This window comes from Bidens hawaiensis, unplaced genomic scaffold (genome assembly GCF_021521415.1).
Source record: "Bidens hawaiensis isolate Kalapana, Puna unplaced genomic scaffold, B.hawaiensis_p1.1 tig00017586_1, whole genome shotgun sequence".
NCBI classification, from domain to species: domain Eukaryota; kingdom Viridiplantae; phylum Streptophyta; class Magnoliopsida; order Asterales; family Asteraceae; genus Bidens; species Bidens hawaiensis.
This window is the reverse complement of record NW_027492663.1, coordinates 21,445-37,401: the sequence shown is the minus strand read 5'-3', so window position 1 is coordinate 37,401 and position 15,957 is coordinate 21,445. Positions and strand designations below refer to the sequence as shown.

The 15,957-nt window shown below is 35.9% G+C and overlaps 2 protein-coding genes across 2 annotated transcripts; both read right to left on the bottom strand.

Moving 5' to 3' along the window:
* Positions 1-3,771: 3,771 nt before the first annotated feature.
* On the bottom strand, positions 3,772-6,967 carry LOC143554309 (protein CIA1-like). The gene is made up of 10 exons (XM_077044094.1): positions 6,779-6,967; positions 5,798-5,944; positions 5,493-5,711; positions 5,346-5,410; positions 5,184-5,249; positions 4,473-4,544; positions 4,296-4,358; positions 4,149-4,218; positions 3,968-4,051; positions 3,772-3,875 (listed from the first exon to the last, which is right to left on the bottom strand). The coding sequence occupies exons 1-10, from the start codon at positions 6,965-6,967 to the stop codon at positions 3,804-3,806; spliced, it is 1,047 nt and encodes a 348-aa protein (XP_076900209.1). The 3' UTR covers positions 3,772-3,803.
* Positions 6,968-8,883: 1,916 nt separating this feature from the next.
* LOC143554314 (uncharacterized protein At5g03900, chloroplastic-like) lies at positions 8,884-14,204 on the bottom strand. The gene is made up of 14 exons (XM_077044097.1): positions 13,765-14,204; positions 12,254-12,361; positions 12,000-12,100; positions 11,818-11,919; positions 11,664-11,733; positions 11,514-11,579; positions 11,332-11,418; positions 11,200-11,265; positions 10,722-10,768; positions 10,489-10,581; positions 10,076-10,162; positions 9,929-9,995; positions 9,698-9,841; positions 8,884-9,034 (listed from the first exon to the last, which is right to left on the bottom strand). The coding sequence occupies exons 1-14, from the start codon at positions 14,125-14,127 to the stop codon at positions 8,903-8,905; spliced, it is 1,533 nt and encodes a 510-aa protein (XP_076900212.1). The 5' UTR covers positions 14,128-14,204; the 3' UTR covers positions 8,884-8,902.
* Positions 14,205-15,957: the final 1,753 nt, after the last annotated feature.

The window sequence follows — 15,957 nt, the reverse complement described above, 5'->3', positions numbered from 1 at the left end:
CACTCGGTTACACCCGATTTAGTTAGTCAAGAACTGGGTGTCCGGAAATAACGCACACCTAAAAAGCGTGACTGAAGCTTAGCCACGGCCTTAGGCCAACCATAATGAAGCTGTGACTTAGGGACAACCACGACATTAGCATCAAGTACAAAAGGAGGTGCGATGGTAATAGGGTTACATTTGAACCAATTCATAGGGTTACACCCATAACCAAATGAGTCATCAACTTAGAGCTTTTTTACAAGCTAGAATGAGCCCTAGATGATCAAGCCGTGACTCAGGCTCAACCATGGCTCATGCCCATCCAATCTGAGGCTCAAGGCAAGTCACAAACTAAAGGAATTCTATCCTTGAGCCCACAAAACAAATGTACACATACGGTGACTCAAGCCCGGTCACGTCCCAAAAGTAGCAAGCGCATTCCAGCTACATTCTAAGTAATAATGAAATGACTCAAACTAGCTAATTTGAGTTGACCGCATCGTACAAACCAAAATAGAAGTCACGAAGAATAATATGAATGAGCTAGAGGTAGTGACTCAAGCCCAGTCACAGTCCAATCATGCCAAGTACCAAAACAAGGCCGTTCCCGTCCCAGCCATGATGGAACTAGGGCATCAATTAAGAAGGTTGCGTGAAACCTTCGTTATACCTAGAAAATACCCAAAATCCTTTAGGATATATAACGAACTCGCACAAGCAAGCGTCCATTGGCAGAGTATCGTAAATGGTAAGACACAAACCACAAAGAACTAGAACCCAAGGTCTATATCATAGCGTCTTAAACGGTAAGTACACTCCAAAAGATTTAAAAGAAAGACTCAACCATAGGGACAAATGACATTAATGGCGTCTCCCATGTTACTTTAAAATGGGAATGATGTCATACATAGATATAGTTAGTCTAGAATATGAGTTAAAGGTTACTTTAAAGAGATCCTAAGTGACCAAATATCTTGCCTAAACGTCCCAATAAATATCATCCTCCTCTCAAGGAAAAATTGTCACTTCCTCACTACTCACATGCCATCACTTCTTTGGTTCTTCATACTCGTCTTTAAGCCTCAACATGACTTAACTAGCCAAAAACGTTTGTAGTCCACGACGATATCCTCAACCTTGCACCGCTCCAAGACTTAAGCCTCTTGAGCAACACTTCTTATTCTAGATTTTTTTTAAAAGGAAAATTACAAAAATATTGTGCTTATATTGTATATGCAAATATGCATTTGGCATGATAATAACTTATTATGTATGATAATAATAACACCTTATGGAACTCTTTAAAAATGTTGACACAGGAAAAAAAGAAAACGTGAAATCTTTATATTGCTTCCATTAAATATTGTTTGGAATCTTTCTTTTTCATTATTGTTAGTTTAAATTTTGAATGAAATAAGATCCATTTTTTTTTTAAATGTCATTGGTTCAAAAACGTCTACGTGTCATCTTTATGAGGAAAGGTCCACTGTACGGCTCCGTTTAAAGACGTTTTTAGCTTGTCAGTTGTCACCACAAACATACAAGTTGAGAATGGTTGGCCCCCTCAAAAGAAATTTTATTTTTCACCTTTCTTTACAACATGAAAATAAGGCATATATAATAGTAGATTTTGGGCCCGTGTATTATATGGAATTTTTTAAATTATGAAAATAAATAAGGTCTATTATTTGAAAGAAATGATCAAAATTAAAGGTAAAAGAAAATAAAATATATAATACATATAATGAGAAGTCTATAATTTTAAATTTACAATTAGAGAAAATTTCTTTATAAATAACATTTATCAAAATTGTTTTGACAAATTACCCATAGATAGTTATGATGAATGAGATGAGAGATTAGAGAATTAGAAGGAAAATTATAACCCATTTAAAATTGTTTTGATCCATGACCCATGGATATTGAGGGTAAATAAGATAAGGAATTAGAGAACTATAAAGGAAATTATAACTTATTTGTCAAAATGGTTTACTCCATAACCCATGGATATTATGTAGAATGAATGAGAAGAGATATTAGACCAAGAATGAATATGAGATTGCTACATCATCCTCATTATTTTCTTTCATTAGTATAGTTGGAGTGAGATTAGATTAGATTAGAATTGTATATATTAAAACTTTATAAAATAAATTTAAAAACCTATAAGTTTATTAAATTAAAATTTTATATAATTTATAGATTACTAACTTTTAATAAAACAAAAAATCTCATTCAGCTAAGTTCTGTAACGATGTATTGACAAGGTCTTTTGTGTTTTATTTAAAAGCATGAAAACATGATGTTCCTTTAACGTAAATTTGTAAAAATTCGAATGTTTACAAAACACATTTTAAAATAGGTATCATAAAGCATAAAACAAGGTTTGGACTGTTGACCTCATTTAGAGTGAATGTTAAAAGAAATTTGGATTAATCAAAACAATTATACAACACATTACACATATCACTTCTGATTTTATTGTCTATTTACTCATTTATGGTAAAAAAAATAATAATCATGGAGTGTGGGTGACCCGATTCACGCTACCTAGGTCCGCCCCTAGAGAGAGTGTATTTGGTCGGATATCACAAGAGAAACAAGTGAGAAAAGCACCGAAAGGTGCGTAAAAGTGTATAATCGGGTTTAGACAAATAAAAGCTCATATGCAGAAGATTGACCTAGAGTATGAAAAGCTCAACTTCTAGACCAAAATACGAACAATAGCTATATAGTTGGTATAAACGAAAAATGCAATTAGGAGTATAGAAGAGCTGAGCCGCTAGTGAGCCACTTGAGATCGTCTCGCTAAAAAATCGAATCGAGTTTAGCTTTAACGAACTCAAGCTTTTATTAAAGCTCATTAAATAAGCGAGCCCATGCACGGGCTACAGAGATGGAGCTCGAGCCGGTTTGCAAGCCTAAACAAGCTTTTTTATTTATATAATTTTTATTTGATATATTTATATAATAACTATGTACATGCATAAACATTTTATATAATAACTACTATCCTGTATAAACATATGATATAATAATTAAATAAATATATATTATATTATATATAAAACTTATAATTATAAACATTTGTGTAAACAATTATAAAAAAATTATTAAATACTAAACAAGTGGAGCCAGAGTCAAGTTTGACAAACTACTCATGAACCGAGCTCGGGCTTTACAAATATACAACTCTATATGAGCCGAGCTCTAAGCTCAAGTCCTCTTAAACAAAAACAAGCCGAGCTCTAGCCTAAACGAGCCCGGGCTCGGCTTGTATACACCCAAAGATGGGCCACCAAAATACTAGAGTTGTTTTCTTTTCTTTTAAGAATCATCATGATTTCATTGTGTGCCTTTTTCACCATATGCATCTACAACTTAACAAAACAGGTGCGACTCTTTCCACATGATTTTTGGTAACTCACTTTATTCCTTTCTATTGAGTTCAAGTCAAATTGTCAAAATGAAACTAAACATGTGGTACATGCATAATATAACAGAAATGAGTACAAAGTACAAAACCAACTGCATGTGGAGATTTACAAAGGAACCTCCAGGCAATATATGATTTTGGTATCAAATCTCACACTATTGATATTATCAAGACTGTAACAAGAATGCACGAGCCTCGGGTATGATCATGCATCGTCTGGTTTATGGATCATACAAACCACCATAATTACTTTTTCACAATAGCATAACCTTTTTGGGCAAAAAAAAAAGGAATAACTTTTACAAAGTACAATGTTCTAAAATTTTCATCCAAATAAGCAATCTAACAAATAGAAAGAAAAGAAAATGCAAATATCCTTACAAAATTAGGGCATTGAATCCAACTTCCATATCTTGATTGTACCATCATCACTTGCAGAAGCAAGAAGCCTATTTTCCTGTAAATAAGTCAAATATGTTTTTAGGTGTAAAACCACGAAGTCATCAAAAAGTCAACATCTATTTTAAGTCTAAAATATTAAAAGATTACCGTAGGGCTCCATCTCACACAGTTTATATCCATTTCATGAGCCTTTTCTTTCTTATGAAGTAGATTATATTTCGGTCCATCAACCTGCATAAACGAAGAATACTCTCGTGTTATAAACGCTATAAAAACCGAGTTGAACAAATAAGTTGACTGAAAAAAAAAAGTTAATGTTTGTCCCTACCGAATGATCTTCAGACTCACTAAATAAGCATATAGCATCATCGGCTGCTCCAGTAGCTATTATACCTTCCCTGCAATATTCAAATATTAGACGAATAAAAATCAATATTGATTTCTAAATATAAAGAAAAACTGAATATTATATAACCTTGACCAATGGACTGAAAAAATTGTTCGGTCATGATAACCTGATAAAGTGCAAAGGTGACTCCTGTCCAAAACAAACAAAAGTAAACAGACAGATAACTTCCATATTTAAATAAACATTATATTGATCATTAACTAATAACATAACTATATAAAATGGGATTTTCATCTTACTCACCAAGATGCAGTAGTATCACCCGATTGTAATCTTGCAATGTCAACACCCCACACCTTAACAGTGACATCATCGCTGCAAATTTATTGTTGATAAAACATAACTTCCATAACCATTTTTGAGACACTAACTAGTAACTAGTTGACAAATTTTTTACAATAAAGTCTTTAGGGTCAACCTGTCCTGCTTTGACCCGTACTAAAAGTTACATGTTTTGACCCATTACCCAACCCCCGGACTTCCTCATATTTCCACCTAGTGGTGTGCATGTGTCGATTTTGGTCTCGAACCAAACCAAAAAACCGAAAATTTGGTTTTTGAGTTTTTTAAAACCATTCGCTTTTGGTTTTCTACAATGGATTTGGGTTAATTTTGTTTTTTGGCTTTATCATCTAGGCTTGAAAATTTTGGCCAAAAAAATGGCCCAAACTACTGATCTTGCGCCTAATATTTTTGTTACACATTTTGACCCAAAATTATTGGGCCGCAACATTTATTAGTTTCTTATAAATTATTTCGAATTGGTTTTTTAGGTTCAGTTCAGTTTATGGTTGCAGCAAAACCAAACCAAAAAATCGGTTTTTTTAACCAAACTGTCAGTTTTTTACTGAGTTCGGTTATTCCGTTTTGGTTTCGTCAGTTATTCTGATTATGGCTTGGTTATTTTGGTTTCGTGCAATCCCCTGTTTCTGCCTATAATAATAGCCACCATACCTGCAAGTAACCATTTTGTCTCCGGTAGCATTAAAAGATATAGCCCACACCGTAGATGAGTGTCCACTGGTAATTAGTCATCACAGTTATTTATGAGTTTATAGTAACAGCAGTTAATCTACTTGTAAGAAACAAAAAATAACCAGAATTTATTTGACGTACCTATTAGATTCATTTAATGTTTGAATACAACGCCAATCATCACTATCACCATCCTCTGCCCAAACCTGCAAAATGTAATTAAACTTTAATGTAATAACAAGACCAAACTTATGAAACTCACATTAATAAAGAGTGTGCATTATTTACCTTTATAGTGTTATCATAGCTACAAGAGAATAAAATATCAACCGTTGGATGCCATTGGACCATTTTAACATCTTGAACATGTCCTTGCAACACGGAAACACAGTCAAACTCGTTTCCAGGCAAAACTTCCCATATCCAAACACATTTATCTCTGCTGCAAGTTGCAAGCAGTGAACCGGATGCGTTCCATGATATACTTTTAACTTCATTTTCGTGACCCTGTACATGTGGCACTTAATTCAAATGGCTGCAATGGATTAATAATATACCGAATTGCAAAAAGAAGACCATGAATGAAGAAATACCTCTAAGGTGGATACACATTCAAATTGATTCCCGTTTTGTTCCAATATAGCAGTGGTGGCATCAAAACTAGCAGTCGCTAATTTGTCACCAGATGGTGACCAGGAGCATGATCTAACTGTCCGAGTGTGAATTTCTTCTAATACTTCCTGAACAATGTCAAAGATTTACAAAATTAAAAACTGTATCAAAACACTGAGATTGAGCTTCAAAGTTCAAAGTTCCAAAACAGAAAACAGGTAACTCAAACACAGTAATAACAGGTATAAAGCACACAATATAAATATAACTGTATACGTTAACTTGTAGCTTGTTATGTAATCAGATATAAAATCACAAACAGAAAATTGGTATAAAAACAGTGAACAGCAGCTATTTTTTGAAAATATATAGAGTCATAATCCTGAAATCAGTATATCAAGCAATATATAAACATCAGGTGATTTTAAGGGTGCAAACAAGCCGAGTGGATCACGAGCTACTCGAATTCGGGTTGATAAAAAGCTTGAAATGAGCAGGGCTTTTTTGAGCTCGGGCCAAGCCTAAGCGTTGAGCTGAAGCTCGTTCAGGCTTGTGGAGCCATAACGAGCCTTGTGTATTTTTATGTTTTACCTCTTTTGGACTCCCATGTATTAATTTGACACTGAACAACCAATTTCGAGCTGAGCTGCGGCTCGCTTAAGGTGCTATAAGAGCTTAAGCCAAGCTTAGGCTCATTTAAGGTTTTCTCAAAGAGATTTAAAAACGTAAATTAATAAATTAATTAACAAATAATAGATAAATGGAGCTCAAGCTTTAGAAAAAGAGCTCGAAAAGAGCCGAGATTGAGCCCTGGTAAGTGAATATATAAACAGCAGTCTAACTTGTTCAAAAAGATATACTGAAACATAACATGTGTAAACACAATAAATTATTTCCAACTAGGGTTACAAGCACAGGTATAGTAGGTATAAAGTAAGTAATCAGCATCAAGTTGAACTAACCGAGCAATCAAAGGTAGAATTAGGGCTCCGCTGTTTCCAGATTCGAACAGTCTTATCGCCGCCGCAGGAAGCGAGCATGGGCGGAACACCGGTGGCCGGGTTCCAAGCGAGACCCCAAACCCTATCGGTGTGGCCTTTTAGTGTTTGGAGTTCTGTAAGTTGTAATTTTTCTTCTTCGACTAACGTCATGGTGTTGCCGTTGATCGGTAGTGTGGTTGGCTCGTGGGGGTTTTGTCTAGTCAAACTCTCTCGTGATTGTGCAGGGAACTTTGATTTGATTTGATATTATTATTATTCTTTACAGATAAACACAAGCAGGGGCGGACCAACATAGAACCCATCGGGGTCCCGGGACACCAATGTTTTTTAAAAGTTACCAAGAGGCGGTGTATTAAATTTTGTAAGGACCTCATAAAAATTAACACTTGGAACCCATACTATTAAGGTTAAACTGGTCTAGTAGAAAGTCCCTTGTTTTTCCTTTGAGAGGTTGCAGGTTCAACCCCCACCATACTCTGTTTTTGTTGTCTTTTTATATACTAGTTAGGGTATTTTTTGTTTTTTGTTAGTTTATCACATATAACCATTATCACCATGCAACATATATAATGACAACACGCCGACATGGGGTTTGCATATTCTTTTTATTATTTATCTTGTGCATGCATATTATAATTAATCATTTATTTGTGTTAGAGTTAGTTTTTCATGTTTGGTCATGTATGTAAGACCATATATATAGCTTACGTTTATGTTTTTCGGGTATGAATATAAATGAATTAAAAGTCTATGTTCTATCTAGTTTCCAGTCTAAATTCTTTCTACTTGCTCATTTCCAATGACACCATATTTCCGTGTTTTATTATGTTCATCATCTCGACCCGACCCGAATACCAACCGACCCGAAAATTTTGTAAACCGAAAAAATTGGGACCCCATTGACAAATAATCCTAGGTCCGCCAATGAACACAAGGTCATGGATTCAAATGCTATGCATGTTGTATTCTCGGTGATTACATAAGTTATTTATTTGTTAGACTATTCGGTATGCCTGTATTAAAGCTTTGCGTGAAATGATGTAACATCGAACATCAATTCATTATGATTATTTTCATGGTGAGAATGATCTCGGCTAAGTATATGATTCTCAAAAGTGAATGATTGGGTGAGGTATTAAAAGCTAACTAAAGAATGAAGAATAGCGGGGTATAACATAAGTTGAGTAATGGAGTAGACAGTGAAGTGGCGTTTGTGAAGCATGGAGAATGAAGAATCATCAGAATAACACATGATCTTAGTCAAACATATCAAATGAGCCTTATGATTTACCTCATACAACCATATGATCGCTTTTTGTATGTAATGTGGCCCATATGACCATTTATATCGTACAACTTTTATAGCACAATGGTGATGTCTGAATAGTATGTAAGTAATGCTTCTTTTGTCGAGATAAAAGTTGATGTACCAAATATGTATTTTGAGAATAAACATTAAAGTTTAAAACATAAAAATTTTGGTTATTTGATGTTTAGGCAAATGTGCTGTTTTTGGATCAATCCAAATAAGCTCGTATCAGTTTAAACTCATGTGACAAACTTAATTCATGCTAGATTCGAGTAAGGATATAATCCGAGTATACGTTTCTATGTCATAACTTGAACTAACTGGCTACCGTATGTCAAAATTTTAACTATAAGAGATTTAATCCTAGTTTTATAGTTAACACATAATAGTTACTTTAGTTTTTATGTTTCTTTTTGTAACTGTAGACTTGTAACATGCAAAAGAAACAACAAAATACAAGTTTAAACAACTCATATTCACACATCAACCAAATCAATTGGGGTTAATTAATTAGCATTAAAGAGTGTTCCTTTAACCAACCCAACCACTGGCATAGCATATACCACAAAACATTACCAAAACTACTTTTAACAAAACCTTCACCATATTACCACTAAAACAAGTACAAGATGGGCTGCTCGTCCACTCTGGCCCTACGTGATTGGCTGTGTTTTTCGATCTCTTGTCAGTACAGGATTAAGTGTACCAAAATAACAGTCATTTAAAACTAATTACGTAATACATTCAGCCTTTTTTCTAACCTATGAACCAGTTTGCTATGCATCTTTGAACCTCATGTCCCACTCGTGTTTTTCATAGTCTTGTTCTGATACGTCTTTATCAGTAGTATACACGATCCGATGCTGGTCAATCACAATCCTCTCAGACATGTCTTGAGCACTCAGAATCTGAATACATTATAAATATAACAAATAATCAGGTTTTGTGTTGTCATATCTTGACCTTTAATAAACGGGTCATGGTCGGGTTGACTTATTATACCCGTTTAAATAGGGGTGCAACCGAGTCAAGCTGCTCGCGAGCTACTCAAGTTAGGATCGATAAAAAGCTCAAAGCAAGCCGAGCTTTTTCGAGCTTGAGCCTTGTATGGAAAGCTCGTTTAGGCTCGTCAAGCCTTATATATTTTTAAATTTTACAATATTCGAACTTCTACGTATTTAATTTACTCTACATAATCGAGCTCGAGCCGAGCTTTGGCTTGTTTAAGGTACTACACGAGCTCGAACCGAGCTTAGGTTATAAGGTTTTTCGCAAAATATATAAAAATAATTAAAAACGTATATAAATTAATTTCGTAAACAAGCCGAGCCTGAGCTTGAAAAAACCAGTGAGTCAAGCTCAAGCTTTAGAAAAAGGTGCTCCAAACGAGCTGAGCTCGAGCCTAGTCGAGGTAGGGCTCGACTTATTTACACCCCTACATTTAAGTAAACGAGTCAACCCGTCTACGATCTGTTTAACCCATATTTACAACCCTCCAACCAGTTTAGCATGTTTACAACCTGACTACAGCCCGTACAGCCAACTATTCCCTATAAGCGCTTTACACATACCTTTTGTTTAAGGACGACATCTGGCAATTGAAGCGCTTGTGCACGGAGCTCTCGAGCCCGGTTCCTTTTTTCTATTTCAGCATTTCTTTTTTGAATAAGAAACCACCGGCCCGTAGGAATAGCAAAAAACGAGACTGCATATAACTGTAAAACACATTTGACACCGTAAACAACAAAACATAACTTAACTGGCCCGTGTCACATAAACGAGTTGAAATTGGGCCCACATACCTGAAGATAAGGGAGTATTTTATTTACAAAGGAAAGGAAGGGGGATGGTCCAACAACTTTTACATTCCTTCAAATACAATCACATAAAAGAAGTTAGAATATTAAAATAAAATAATTATAAACGTGTGTGTGTATGAGATTTATTACTTCAGCATGGCACTTAGAACAATCACCCCAAACAGATTGAGAGCCCCCAATCCACCAATCACAACCCGCTCTTCATTTGAAGTTTTACTGCATAGTGAGCAACAAGAAATGTAAAAAAAGGTAATAACTTGAGTGTGTTCGTGTTCATTTATGTTTGTTAGGTAACAATATCAATGAACAGTTCACGAATGAAAACGTAGAACGTGCGAACATAAATGAACATAAACAAACATAACTGGGTGGAAACCAATTAAAAGTAAACGTGAACATAAACAAACATAACTGGGTGGAAACCAATTAAAACAAACATAACTGGGCCTCCACTTTTGGGACCAAGACGCCTAGAACCGTACGCGCTTTTCTAAACCAAGCTAAAAAAAAGTATGGAAATAATTCATTTAAACTGTTAAGACCTTAATTCCCATTTATTTTCCTTGAAGTACTTATGCGGCCCGCCAATCCGTTCCCTGAATAGTTTCTCCAGTTCTTTTTTACTCTTCTTCTTCATTGAAGCAGCTGTAAGTTGAAGTGGCAGAAACTGATACAAGATGCTGCCCTGTATTGAATAGAGATTTAAAATATTGCTATTAATTTAAATTGGCAATTTTAACAATTTACTAAAAATCGGCGGATCTGGGTTATGTTTGAAGCGGCTGTACGTTGAAGTGATGGAAACCGATACAAGATGTTCCCCTGGATTGAGATGAGATTTAGAAAAAAAATATATATATGTATTTTTCAAAAAAAAATATTTGCTATGAATTTAAAGTGGCAATTTCAACACATTTGCTAATAGGTTAAAACAGGGCCAAGTAAGCTGAATGGTTTGTAAAAAAAACCTCCTAAATCATTTCTTAAAGAAAAGATTATTATTAAATATCATAGAACTTTTGAAATTACATTTGACACCGTAAATAATTTTCTTTTTTTAAATTGAAAGTATTTCACATCAACCGAAACAAAAATGTTTCAATTTGTTCCTAATGTGCCAATTTCATTTCACCGCTTAGATTACGGAATATTAAAAATGCGATAGCGTTGGGCAAAAGATACAGTATTTATCAAATAATTTTACATGAAATTCTGTTTATTTCAGATTAGTGAAAATTCATCTAGAAACATACCTCTTTATCCACTTGTGGTTGACCATCAAAATGCAGAAGAACCGGTAGCATGTATGAGTCATCATCCTAAACAAACAATATGTATGTATCATCATCCTAAAGTATACTTTTGCTGCTTAATATTATTCATACCTTCTTCATAACAGTTTCTACATCAAGATATGGAGCAAGTTCCTCGGCTGTTACAACACCATCATTTGATCCAATGTACTGACCGATCTGCAATATTAAGATACGAGTACAATATAATAGTATTATCAGTATAAGTACAAAAAGAATGGTATTAAAATACAGAATAAGTGCTTGAGTATTACCATTTTCCATCTCTGTTCTTCAATACCTTCATTTGGATCACCATCACCAAACACAAATGAAAATACCTACAAAAGATTAACAGTGTACTACTTTGCTGTCACATCAGAAAATGACCAGCATAAAGATGAAAATTACTCTTTTGGACTTACGGGTTCAATAAAATTCATTCCACTTTCTTGATTATGAAATCGCCTTCGATGGTAATATGGATCCCAATACCTAGACAAGAAGCAATATTGTCATTACATGAATAAGAAAACATCTAGAAAATACCAAAAAGAAAAATGTTTAAATAAACGTTACCAAAGCAAATCAGATGGACTCGGCATTATAGAGACTAGCAAGTCAAAAGAACGATCTCTGCTTTTTCTGCTACGTTTTCTGCTGCTACTATCATCTTCATCACTGTCACCAATATTCAATATAACTAGGAAAAATGATAATAACAGCATACTGGTAAAAATTATATAACAAAAACCAATTACCTGCTACCTGTGAGAATAGCGATGATTGTTGTAAACACAATAAGAATGGAAGCAATTAATGCGGTTCCAAAAGTAACCCTGACCAAGTATGCAGCACCAGACTGTAAAACCACATTGGGTTTGTATAGTAAGTTTTAGGAATCATAATGGATTATCAATCACTTAATCAGATATGTTAAGCCATATAAACATTTGAGTACTAGAATTTTAAACAGCATATTCAAACACAACCTTAAAAGTTGGGATTAACATACCTTTACTTTCTCAAGATAAGGTTCTGTTCTTATCAAAAGTGATTTAGAAGCAAGCTTTGAACGATAATCTTTTGGAAACACATAAAGAATGGCACCTTCATCTGAAACCTATTGAAATGATCATGAAAGTGAGCAATCTAATGATCTATATGATAATATGAGCATCAACAATCACATATTCAATCGAATACAGAACAAACACATAATTAAGGGTGCAAACAAGCCGAGCTGCTCGCGAGCTACTTGAGATCAAATAAATAAAAAGCTCAAAACAACAGAGCCTTATCGAGCTCGACCTCAAATAAAGCTCGTTTAGTTATCGAGCCTTGTATGTGAAGATCGTTTAGGCTTGTCGAGCCTTAATGAGCCTAGTGTACATTTAAGTTTTAACTCTTTCGAATTTCTATTTATTAGGTTTACACTGCATAGCTGAACTCGAGCTTAATTTTGCCTGTTTAAGGTACTGCACACGAGCTCGAGCAGGCTTTCTCAAAACATACAAAATAATTAAATATGCATTAAATTAATTACCAAGTGAACATCGAGCTGAGCTCGAGCTTGAAAAATAACTCACGATCCAAGCTCGATCTTTAAAAAAAGCTCGAAAAAAGTCGAGCGAGCTTTCGTAAGTCAAAACCGGCCAAGCTCGAGCCTAGTTGAACTCGGGCTCAATTCGTTTACACCCCTACCATAATACAAGTTCATCAGAGAGAATGACAAAAAGGATGTTATATTCAAACGCCAGCCCCATTTCCCATACACCAGCTTTTCAGGGCCTATACAATTCACATAAGCCTCCTATACGAGGCGTATAGGTACAGAGGAGTCAGACCTACTCTACGCATCTACAAAGCAAGTAGCCCCTGATGTCTCATCAGAGCCTCTGGCCTAGTCGTATTAAATTAATTAATAAATACGTAATTAAATACGTATTAAACTAATAATTAATAAATAATAAACAAGCTGAGCTTGAGCTTGAAAAATGACTCACGAGCCAAGCCTGAGCTCTCGTAAATCAAAACGAGCCAAAGTCAAGCCTAGTTGAGTTCAAGCTAGGCACGTTTACCCCTCTAGTACTACAAGTCAAAACAAGCCGGAGCTCAAGCTCCCGTAAGTCAAAACAAGTCGAGCTCGGGCTCGGCTCATTTAAAACCTACCCCTAGTACAAATCAAAACCAGCCGGAGCAAGCTCTCGTAAGTCAAAACGAGCTGTGCTTTGCTTGCTTAAGGTACAACAAGATAAGGCTAGTTTAAGGTTTATAAAAATAATTAAAAACGTATATAAATCATTTATAAACGAGCCGATTCGAGCTTGGAAAAACAACTCACGATTCGAGCACTCGAAACAAGCTGAGCTCGAGCCTCTTTGAGCTCTCGTAAGTCAAAATAAGCCGAGCTCGAGCCTCGTCTAGCTCAGGATCGGCTTGTTCACAGGCCTAGTTGACATAATAACACAAGTTCATCAAATAATCTTACAAAAAGCACCAAAACCTAAAACTAATCAATTATACCTCCAGGAAGCCATTAGTATCAGCAGCAATCGCCTGCAACGCTTTGGAAGCTTCAGTCAACCTAATCCCAGCCTTACTGGCCACGTCACCAACCGTGACTCTCCGTCCACACTTATCCACCGCCTCCATCGTCCGCCTCCGCGCCTCCGCCGGCACCTTATCGCTCTCAATCATCCTCCCAGGCGCCATTGCCCTAATAATAATATTATTATCATTCGTTAAATTCTGCGTACGGAATATAATGTTGGTGTAATTGTGGGCCCTAAGTGGGGAATTGAAGTGGCGGGAGGGGTTTAGGGAGGTTTGTGAGGGTTTAGGGTTGAGATTTGGTGTGATTGTGAAGCAGGTTGATATGGAGGCCATTAATGTGAAGATGATGATTACTGCAATTAGGTTTTCGCCATTGAAATTAGTGTGGATTTGGGGGTTTTGTATTGGTTCTTCGTTTTGGTTTGAATGTTTACAGAGAGTGTTGCATGCTCATGAAAATAAGAAAACGGGGACCACACATCTAACTACAAATAAATTACACTCTCTCTTAATCTTAATCTAAGTTAATGCCAAAATGTATAGGATATTTCTTTTCTTTGTAACGACCAACTAAGTAACGCCAGGTATTACGTACGTAGCCCTCAATGGTTAAAGGTAGCCCGAGCCAGCCATGAGCCCGGACGGACGGAGCCCCTAGTGGTCCACCTATTCAGGGATTCCCCGGATAAAATCCGACCCCCACGCCCGCCAAAAAGCACGACAGCGAGGAGCCGGTAAAACCGGGTGAGATCAGGACTCGAACCCTGGCAAGCCAGGGTCATTCCTCATATCTCCCATATAAATTGATGGTAATGAGGTTTGATCCCCCTACCTCTCACTAGTAAAGTGAGTGCTCTACCATTGAGCCACAACCAATTTATAAAAAAAAAAGTATCGGATATTAAGGACCGAAAATTATATAGTCTTATCTTTTTCTTAATCTAAGCAGTTAATGCGGAAAAGTATCGGTTATCGCAATGAGATATCGGTGGGATATATATCGGTAATTTTTAGGCCTGTAAACGAACCGAACGTTCGGTGAACTATTTGTGAACCGTTCGGCGGGAAGTTCGTTTATGTTCGTTTATTTAATAAACGAACGAACATGAACAAAAAATTTGTGTTCGCTTAATTAAACGAACGAACATGAACACATGTTCCGTTCGTTCATTTATGTTCATGAGCGTTCGTTTATGTCTGTTTATTTATGTTCATCTATGCATTAATATAAAATAATTAAATATTATCTAGATAAGTCATCTGCTTAAAGGTTTTATATTTTTTAATTTATGTTCATTTAAGTTCGTTTATATTTGTGTTCAATTACATTTGTTCATACATGTTCATTTATCTTTGTCAGTTATGTTCGTTTAGATTTTAAACTGTAACATCCTAAAATTTTAATGATGAATAAAGGAAGTTATGTTTAGTGATTTCGCGTAATTAACTAATATCGGGTAAGGAGCGGGTCTTGGACTTGGATTAATTGAGATGGGTTAAATGAGAATGGGATTTCAGGGATATAAATACCCCCAAAACCCCAAAATACCTTCATTTCCATCATTTTCCTAAAAACACTCCATAACATACACACCACCTACAACCGCCGGCGGCAGCCGAGGAGAGGGAGAGCGAGGTCCGAGAAAGAGAGAGCGGTTGGTTGTGATTAAGCAAGTAAACGAGATCCAAACAAGCCCAAAAAGGTATGGTTCTTGATCTTTGAAGTTTAAAGATCCAAGCTTTTTAGTGTATAAACGACCGAAAATGGCCGGGTAGCGTAGTGGGTGATATTGAACCATAGCAAGGGTGTTAAAATCGCTCGAAATGCCGATCAGAAGCTAAAACAGCGGCTGTCTGTGACATCTGCCCCGATCCGACCCGACCCAGGTACCCGTTTCTCTGACCCGATCTCTTTCTTTTATGATTTAATATTTATTTATACTTATATTTTACTTTTAATAATAATAATATATTTTCCTTCCCGCCTCTCTCTCTCTTTCTTTCCGCCGTCCCGTCCCTCTCCTTCTCTCTTTCCGCCTTCTTTTCCCTCTTGTCGCCGTCCCGCCCTTACGCTTTGTTTCCCTCTTTTTCTTCTAACTCTTTGCTTGTCCTTTGTTCCTTCCCGCCTAAGGTTGTCTGCGCAGCTCCACGCGCCAGACTCCC

Coding starts and splice junctions, on each gene's coding strand:
- LOC143554309 (XM_077044094.1), bottom strand. CDS start 6,967: ATGACGTTAGTCGAAGAAGAAAAATTACAACTTACAGAACTCCAAACA. Junction 5,945..6,778: donor ATTCTACCTTTGATTGCTCG/GTTAGTTCAACT, acceptor GACATTGTTCAG/GAAGTATTAGAAGAAATTCA. Junction 5,250..5,345: donor ACATTAAATGAATCTAATAG/GTACGTCAAATA, acceptor ACTAATTACCAG/TGGACACTCATCTACGGTGT.
- LOC143554314 (XM_077044097.1), bottom strand. CDS start 14,127: ATGGCCTCCATATCAACCTGCTTCACAATCACACCAAATCTCAACCCT. Junction 12,362..13,764: donor ATACTAATGGCTTCCTGGAG/GTATAATTGATT, acceptor TCATTTCAATAG/GTTTCAGATGAAGGTGCCAT. Junction 11,734..11,817: donor AGTCCATCTGATTTGCTTTG/GTAACGTTTATT, acceptor CTTCTTGTCTAG/GTATTGGGATCCATATTACC.